The following is a 9,822-nucleotide window of genomic DNA, read 5'->3' as shown; positions in this document are numbered from 1 at the left end:
TGTGGTCGGGTGGTTTGTGATGATTCTTTGAGACAAATACGGGTAGGTGTAGAAGGTAGTATGGGCCCGTACTACTGAAAGCATAAGACTCGTATGCGTATCAAGGAAGTTACGAACCCCGAGGATTTTGTGATTCTGCAATGATGTAGTAGTATGAATTGTGGCTTTTTCTGATGTATTTCGGTTTGTTTCAGTATGAAGATCACTAGAGGTTCAAAATCAGGAGCTGGCGAACCGGAGAGGCCAAGATTGGCCGATGATGAGATTCGTGATATGATCACCACCCAGGTGACCATGGCCGTTAGGGAGGTGATCCTGGAGGTGTTTAGGTCTATTAAGAGCGCCATGATCGAGTTGTTTGATGAGCGCTATGCTACCGTCTCAGAGGTTGATGCTGCCGCAGCCTCAGAGGGGGTTCAAATGTCCTGTTACTTGAGCATGCTAAAGACTGAGATCAGGGAGTTTGTGTCGACTTAGAAGTATCGTTCCATCTCTGAGTTGTAGTCGGTTGCTCAAAGATAAGAGATTGAGATTGAGACCCAGACTAGAGAGAGGAGGCATGCCCTAGTTCAGACTCAGCCAACAGCGAAGCGGTTCAAGCCCTTCGATTCACGATGTGGAGGCCAGCGAGTTCGTACTTGTGGCAAGTGTGGAAAGATGCATGAGGAAGCGTGGCGATCAGTGACTGGGTGCCACAAATATGGCAGGGAAGACCGTGTTGTGATTGATTACCATCAGCATGCCCCACTGTCGAGCACTAGGATTTGCTACCATTGTGATCAAGTCGACCATGTGAAGGCCAGTTGTCCATTTCTCGTTGCTAGACCAGTGCAGGTACCAATTCCTACTACCTTGAGGATTACAGACGGATGCCAGGGGAGGGTTGAGGCCCCGAAGGCCAGGGGTCATGCTTTTCAGCTTATAGCAGAGGAGGCCAGGGTGGCGCCTAACGTCGTTACTGGTATGTATTCATTTATTATTCTTTCAATTTATTTCCTATATGCTTATGCTTGTGTTTCTGATAGGTATATTCTTTTTGAATTCATTGCTTGCTCTTGTGCTTTTTTACTCGGGTGCGAATCGGTCCTTTGTAACTTAGTCCTTCTATAGAGATTTCGGTATGTCCCTTGGGAAGTTGGAGTATCCGTTGTCAATTTCCATCGCCAACGAACACAATGTTTCTGCTTCGAGTGTTTTCGGTGATTGGTTTTTAGAGATGTTTAGGGTGTCCTACCCCATTGACTTGATCCCCATCTTAATGGGGGATGTGTGTGGATAGTGGGGATGGATTTTAAGCAGGTTTGGGGCCATGATCGATTGTGAAAGGCAGTTGGTGGTAGTTTGAACCCCAAGTGGGGGAGAACTAACCATATATGGAGAGGGTACCAGGATTGGATCTGCATCCTGTTCGGAAGCCAGGGCCAGGTAGTATCTCCAACATGGATGTATGGGTTATCTCACATATGTGATTGACAATCTTTTTAGCTTATTGACTTTTTCACTATAAAAATTAATCCAAACACTTTTTTATAAACTCTTTTTACTACCACTATAAGTCAATAAACACTTTTGTCTAAAAGCACTTTTAAAGTTCAAAAAGCAATACACCCCTAATAACTCTAAATCTGCTATGGTTCGCCGAAAAAATCGAACACCCAACAAAAACTTCATATGGTGCTTCAGTTTGAAGATCGAACACCCTACAAAACCTTAGAACTCGAAGCAACATCCCGTAAAGGACTTAGCTGATGCTACACTAGGTGAAGCAGCAAGTGTTATGTGTGTGTTTTAGAAAGAGAAAGAGAGAAAATAGAATAAAGAGAGAGAGGAGGGAATAGAAACGTGGAAAATGTGTTTCACTTAATAAACTCATATCGTTGGAAAAATCATAATCAACGTAGAAGATGGTCGGAGTCTCACCGGAGTTGTCAAACATACCAGAAACCGGGTAAACTTACGATAGCAGGTCATATGGATGTTTTTTTTTGAAGAGTTTAAATAAATTTAAGACAAAGTTTCACAATTGGTCCCTGTGGTTTACAGAATATCACACTTTGAGGACTTCCTAGCAAAAAGTCACGCCACTGGTCCTTATGGTTTCAATTCATTGCGCGATTGGTCCTTGACCTTAACCCCGTCACTTTTGTACCGTTAGTGCAGGGGTAATTTTGTCTTTTCACCTCGTTGTGCATCAAAGTATATAATGTAAGCCCCACTTTGTATTCTTCTACTTAATGGCCGAAGACAAGTATCTCCAAGTTCAAGAAGAATGGCAATGTCTCCAGGCAGGCGGTTGTCTAGTGGAGTTAAAGTTTCTCCGACAACTGATTCCGACAACAAGAAAAAGATGGCAACTTTAGCTGCTGAGATTTCAAAGGTTTCAGAGGCACTTGTTGGGTCTTCCACAAAATCAAGTATAAAGAATTGGGATGAAACAGAAATGAAAGAGATGGGTGGGATTAACAGCAAATCGGATTTGAAGCCTCACCGCCACCACCTATTGCGCCACCGCACCACCCCCATCACCATCAACCGACCAATCAAAATCCCTCACTCTCTGGATCGAAGCCGCCCTAGCCACCGACCTCGAAGTCATCTCCCTCTTAGCAGAACAAGGGTTCGAGACCCCGGTTCAGCCCCAAAAGAAAACCCAATCTAAAATCCGACCCGATTCAGGCTCAGGTTCAACCCTAATCGAAACAATGAAATCCCATTTGACGATTTCTTCTTGTAAATCTTCTTTTAATGGGTTGTGGATTAAGGGGCGTGGGGTAAATTAGAGTGTGGAATTGGGGATGAAATTGCAGAATGAGATGCATATTTGGTTTTTGAAAATTGTGGAGGAATCGTTGGATGCGAGTTTTCAGGTGTTTGAGAAGAATGGTGGTGGGACCGGGATCGATTCAGCAGAAGTGGGGCCGATTAAGGTGATTTTATTGCAGCTGAAGCGGATTAATGACTGGTTGGACAGGATGGTTTCGAAGTAGGATGAGGTGATGACCGGAGCGGTTGGCCGGTTGAAAGGGAAGATTTACAGGTTTGTGATTCAACATGTTGGAACAACATATGATAACTCATCTTGAATCTTGATGCCGAATTTTGCTTTTTTTTTTGTTGGGGCTTACATTATATACTCTGATGCACAACCAGGTAAAAAGACAAAATTACACCTACACTAACGGTACAAAAGTGACGGGGTTAGGGTCAAGGACCAATCGCGCAATGAACTAAAACCATAAGGACCAGTGGTGTGACTTTTTGCTAGAAAGTCCTCAAAGTGCGATATTCTGTAAACCACAGGGATCAATTGTGAAATTTTGTCTAAATTTAATGGGCAAATATAAATAAAAGAAACTTAGTGAGTAAATATGTACTGTAAATCAACCAATTACCTTTTAAGTGATTTCCCTAGTTTTAAAAACTCATTCTCCTCCCTACATAAAAACCAAACCCTAGAAAGTCATAACATAACCATCCATAGCACCAAAACTCATTCTCCTCCCTGCATAAAAACCAAACCCTAGAAACTCATAACAATAACCATCCATCAGCACCGAAAATCAAAATGTCAGGCGACATTAGTTTCCATATTCAAGAGGAAATCTTGAGAAAGCTTCCTGTAAAATCATTGATTCGGTTTAGATCTGTGTGCAAAGCATGGAAGCGTTTAATCGAAAGCTCTTATTTTATCGCTGCTCACAGTGTTGGACAAGATGAGCGGCAGAATCTTTTAGTAAGGCATCTTGTAGAAGGGAAGGCAAAATATGTTTGTATTGTCGACGATGACACTTTCCCCCAACAGAGGTTTGTTCCAACTCTTCCCCTCTCCTTTCAACGGCTTCAAAGGTCAATCGTGGTCGGTAGCTGTAATGGGTTGTTGTGCTTGGATGGGTATTACTATGAGAAATCACATTCCCTTCTTGGAAAGCCGATGATTATGCTTTGGAATCCTTCAATCAGAAAATCGATCGCTATTGCTGTGCCTGAGCCTGGTATGTCTAATAAGATGGATGAAACAGTTTTTGGTTTTGGTGTTTGTCCTGTTACTCATGATCCTAAGATCATCATGATTCGACAACTTGCTCCCTTACATGAAAAACCCAACAAAATTAACGACCCTCGCGAAGTTATGCTTTACACATTGAGTTCTGGGAATTGGACAAGTCTATCTACTGCTTCTAGCAATGTTCCGAGTAAATCAGTCCGAGTCCAATGGTATGGGCAAGTTATTGATAGGTTTATATATTGGTCTGGTTTGCATCTTAAGGCTTTAAACAGTAGGCTGATTAGATGGACTTGTAATCTGATTCTTTCATTTGATATGATTAATCATACTTTTCAAGTGATAGATCTCCCAGACAGTTTGGCGAAACACCCTCCCTCTAAGATCTCCATTTCTAAGCTAAGGGAATCGGTTGTCATATTTGAAAGCAATGAAAAGGAAAAACATTGTCATGATGTTGTATGGGTGATGGAGAATAATGGTGTTGAAAAATCGTTTACAAAGGTATTCACCATTATTGCACCAGAATATGGGTCGTCTATTAGGGCAATGGGACTCAGGAACAATGGAACGCTTATAATGCAAGTGAAAAAAGATTATCGTTGTGAAGAAAGTGAAATTGTTGTATATGAGCCCAAAACACAACACTTGAATGCTCTTAAGATTGATGGAATAAGGAGTTTCTCCGGTGTGAATTCGTACAAGGAAACACTACTTTTGCTTGGTAGTGAATAAGTTGAAAAAGATGGCTTTGAGTTTAAGACTTTTTTGAATAGGTTGTTTCCTTTTACCTAAATGGACTTAATCAAGTAAGCTAAATATGACTTTCTTTATGATTTGATGTTTGTGTTTTGATGCAAGTTCAGTGTTATGAGAGTTCACTTTGTGGCATATGGCTGATGACATCAAAATTCTAATGACTATCTTTTAAGTGATATGATATGCCAACATGTTACTTTCATTTCTTTCTAGATACAACACCGAACTTTAAAAATCTACCCAATAATAGCATGTACTTACAAAACATTTTCTATTAGGACATTATATTTTGAAATATCTAGCCCATATAAACAAATCAATAAAGGTATGTTATTATTTCTTGCATTTTAACTCTATAGCTTAGAAGTCAAAAGGGACGAAGAAAATATTACAAATATTTTAGATTAGAGAGTTGACCCCAAGAGGGTGGAATAGATCCACTAAACTTATTTCGTGTAAGATTTAGATTTGTAATTTCACGAAGTTACTAAGATCGGGCAACTCAGCTGATAAATTATTATCATGTAAATCCCTGCATAAAAATGTGAAGAAAATCCGAGTTATTTTGTTATCAATATGATTTTCTTAAACAAGAAAAAAAGTATGTAAGGTCATTGGAGTTGATTTTAACGTATATTAAAGAAGCATTTGTAATTATATAAACAACCATCACACATCAAAAGAGCCTCTTGCTCAAAAGATAAAGATTTTAGGGAAGTCTTATAGCTTTGGTTATGTAAATCATCACTATAAGATGGGTACTAATTTAATCTATCTAAAGAAAAAGTCAATATTTTGGCTTTAGTCAAACCTTGTGACTTTAAAACTAAAAACTAGATTAGATATCTCAGTTTTATCTTCAGATGTTTTTAATTCAAAAATCTTAAATATATTTTAATGTAATTATCAAGCTTTTCAATGTGTTAATAGGTTTAACACACTGAAATTTGGTAAATCACCATAAATTATTAATAAACTAATCTTATTCTACAAAAAAAAATGACATTAGGGAATCAAACATTGTGACCTTAAAATTAAAAATTAACATACGTTTTTCTAGTTTACATTGCCAAAATATCTTTAACTTAACAACTTTTTATTTATTTAGATGTCGTTATCAACATTTTTAATGTGTTAAAAAGCATATTTTTGTCAATTTTAAAGTTTAAGATTAGCATTATTGACACGCCAAAAGTAAATCCTGATACCCTTCAGAAAATTGTAGTATTATTTAAAAGTCATTTTTTTAACAAATGTCTAAATGTAATACACATAAGGCACTGAAAGTCTTAAATCACGTCAAGTTGGTTATAGTTTACTCTATCCAAAAAGTCAACCGTTTTGACTTTAGATGATCAAACTATGTGAGTTAAAACTAAAGAATTAGCATAGGTTTTTCTCGTTTTATCTCCAAATGTCTCTAACTTAACTACTTTTCTTTTCTCAATGTAAATAAATGTAAGCATTTTTTAACAATTTTAAAGTTAAAGAACAGATTATTTGACACATAGAAAGTCAAATTTTGACTTCCTTTAGATGAGTGCAGACTTGCAGTAGCATTTAAAAATTTATTTTTTCACCAAACTTAATACACATTGGTGGTCAATAAGAATTTTAATCGAGTATGACACTTACAAATAAGTCAAAAACTTTTGTTTGGTTATCTAACTTGAAAGTTTCCCAGAAAAATGAATTGAACCCAAGCTCCTGCATCTTGATGTGTAAAAAAAAAAGACAATTATATTTATAAGTAAACTATGTTACCATTTTTTGTACATAAGCCCAGTCTTTTTACTCATGATATGACAGAATACGATATGACAGAAAAGATTATACTAAGTTTGGGGTGCATTACCCTTTTTTCATAAAGATTCAAGTATGTTGATTCTAGGAGGGGTTGTCTCAGTGTGTGTAGGATCCTGCTAAATTTCCGACATTCGTAGCTTAACTATGTGATTTCCTATATACTTTAGTACTTTAAAAAAACCATCACATATCTTGGAATGTTCTACAGCTCCACAATGTGCATCAAGAATGATCTTGATGAGAGTGATTGAATCAAAACCGACCAACTAACTATGCCACACAAGCCAGTTTATCGATTGGCTCCCAAAAATCTTTTCCCATCTTGTTATATAACCTACATAAACATTTTTAACATATTAGTTTTTATTCCAAGGAACCAACTTAATCAACGTCGCTTCAGAAAATAGTTACAAAGATTCCGGTGTGCAAATTTAGCAATATTTATATGTATTCATAAATTTCTATATATTTCTTTCACTATTCTAATTTATTATCTAAATATAACTACAAATATATTTTCTTAAGTATAATCTTATTTGGGTTATGTGGTGGACGCAAATTCAAAATCAAGGGGTTATGTGGTTTACTCCACATGCTCCATGACGGTTATCGAGGTATGTTTCCAATTATATCAATGTCATCTGAATAGAGAGCAATTTTCACTTCTATAATTGTTAGGTTTTTCAAAGCATAATCTCCTGAAAAGAAAAAAGATTGAAAGTACAATGATATAATTAGGTAGATGATTTAAAGTAGAATGCTTCTAAGTAGTTTTGCATCATGTAACGTGCAACACTGGTAAAAGAAGAAGGTAATATAATAGGTTGTCTAAATTCCGAAATATTCTTATTCCCCTGATGTTGAAACTTACTCAAATTCTCATAAGATTCACATCGAAGAACTTGTTGTTTATTTCGTACGTAATATAACCTCTCGCTTTCAATCATTGTATAACGATCTACCAAAAACTGTTGAAAAGGCCTTTCTGAATTCAAAATCAATGAGAAAGAATGATCATTGTCTTGAATTCTGTAACCGAAAAATTCCCTCATTGTAGTGTTTGGACGCTTGTTATCGCTCGAAGACGTAACACCTTTATGAAGGATATCAACTCTATAATCATCGTCACCATATGGAAATAGTAGAGGATACTCTAGAGCAATGTAAGAAGGATGTAATTCACTGATACAACGTAAAGCTCCAGACGAAGTTTGCACAACAATGTCTCTGTTATCAATAAAATCACCAATGTCTCCTACAATTACAGCAGCGACCTTAGAAGCAGTTGGTAGGTTATATGTCATTCCATCATGTTGTCTTTTTCCAATAATTCGTAACTTTAGGTCATCACGAGGATTTGAATTAAAAACATCTCTAACCATTATATAATACTTGACCAACTCATTATTTGAATCCAACATAAGCTTCAAATCTTCTATAATTTGAAGATCAGTTGAATCATGATGTAGACACATGCTCGCTTCCCCAGTAAATAAAAGTATTTTATTACACACATGAGTAATATAAAATTAATATTGTTAAAGTTATAATAGATAGTAATAGTAAAATTGAATACATACCAGAAACATTTATGTCTATTTGTGGTTTCATTTTCGGTATCATATATGTACAATTGAGATAATCTTGGTTGACATCCATTTGAATGGAGAAGGCTTCCGATACTATGATAATTTTGATCGCTAAACCTGAATATGTATGGTGCGTTTCCTTTATTAATGGATGAATCAACTTTCCCACCCATCGACGTAAATGAAAACATTAAATTGTAATGACAGATGTTTTTCATGAAGTGTTTGCTTTTAGAATCTACTGCACGATAAAGGTGTTTTGAAGTTTGCGGTGGTTCTTTTAAAGGAGGTAGTTCTACCTTACCATAACCACAACAAAGAGAAAAGATTTTATTTCCAGTTTTATTGCCTCTTCAAGATTCGTCTTTCCATAATTTAGCATGACATAGTTCACAAACAACATTCTAATGACCATGATCTAGATAACATGTTAAATAGGACATTACAATAAATGTAAGTATAAAAAAAGTTAAAATTACCAAATTAAAATATGTAAAATCTTGTTTATGATTATTACCTTTTGGTATACCAACATGTGTGGGTAGGATAATACCTCTACCATTAATATCATGATTTGTGGTTAAGTCAAATATAGGTATAGAAGATATATGTGCAGACTTTTTTTTTTAGTTGTGTACCCGTGAAGAATTTTTTTTGGATGAATAACTGTGTGTGGCCGCGGATAAATTGGTCGATTTCTTGGAATTAGAAGATGTAGAATATCGTCGGTTATTTGATAAGGGTGTTGGACCATTATGTTGACTGCTACAAATAGCTGAAAGAAAAATAGTTTGTTAATCATCTAGTTATTGTAATGTAAAATAATATTGTATGTATAATAAAAAAATATGCATACCATCATACATACTTATAAAGCTAGCATTTTTCCTTGAACCTCATGCATTTGAAACCCCCATAAAAATTTGCAAACACCTCATGCATTTGAAACCTCCTATATTAATGAATACCACTCAAAAGTCTCTTAATAATGATTAACAATTCAAAGGTTTTATAACTTATATAATATATTTAATAAACAATTAATGAATACTCTACTATAAAAAGGTCAATCTTTTTGAGTAGACATACAAATACAAATCACATACAAAATTTACAAAGAAAACAAGTTTAAAGTTTTTTGTGTTGGTTTGAGGGCTTTGAACAATTTTTCGAGCCATGTTATTATGTTGAAGTTTTTAATTTGTAAGTTTGTTATATACTAATTCTTTTTTGTATTTTCTTGATTTAAGTATTCTTTTAAGAATATCATTGTATGTTGTGGTTGAAATTTTAATGTAAATTAGATTAGATTCATGTTATCGATCATATGTTATGGAAGATGATATATATAATATTTAATTAACTATTGTGTATATGTTTGTATGTTCATGTTGCTTCAAAACAATAATTAATTAAAAATCATGGATATGTCATATTATCCATATTATCCATGTAAGCCTTTTTTAAAATGCAAATCGTCTATCTTATCACTCTATATTTTAGTATATGTTTAAAACTTTAATTATAACAATAAGTGTTTATTAAAATTTTCTTTCACTTATTAATAATAACAAGTGGTTTTAAAATTAATAAGCAATAATTATAAATAATAAAATCAAATTACATGGATATGTCATATTATCCATGCAAGTCTCTTTTAAAATG

The 9,822-nt window shown here is 35.1% G+C and overlaps 1 protein-coding gene across 1 annotated transcript; it reads left to right on the top strand.

Annotated features, from left to right (window-relative positions):
- Nucleotides 1-3,432: 3,432 nt before the first annotated feature.
- On the top strand, nt 3,433-4,894 carry LOC145156547 (F-box protein At3g07870-like). Its single transcript, XM_079075870.1, has one exon. The coding sequence runs from the start codon at nt 3,566-3,568 to the stop codon at nt 4,736-4,738; it is 1,173 nt and encodes a 390-aa protein (XP_078931996.1). The 5' UTR covers nt 3,433-3,565; the 3' UTR covers nt 4,739-4,894.
- The last annotated feature ends 4,928 nt before the right edge of the window (nt 4,895-9,822 follow it).

The sequence above is a fragment of the Lactuca virosa genome, chromosome 2 (genome assembly GCF_052849685.1).
Source record: "Lactuca virosa cultivar CGN04683 chromosome 2, Lactuca_virosa_CGN04683_v6, whole genome shotgun sequence".
Lineage (NCBI taxonomy): Eukaryota > Viridiplantae > Streptophyta > Magnoliopsida > Asterales > Asteraceae > Lactuca > Lactuca virosa.
Note: the sequence above shows the minus strand (reverse complement) of the source record. Positions and strands in the feature narration are given on the sequence as shown.

Coding starts and splice junctions, on each gene's coding strand:
- LOC145156547 (XM_079075870.1), top strand. CDS start 3,566: ATGTCAGGCGACATTAGTTTCCATATTCAAGAGGAAATCTTGAGAAAG.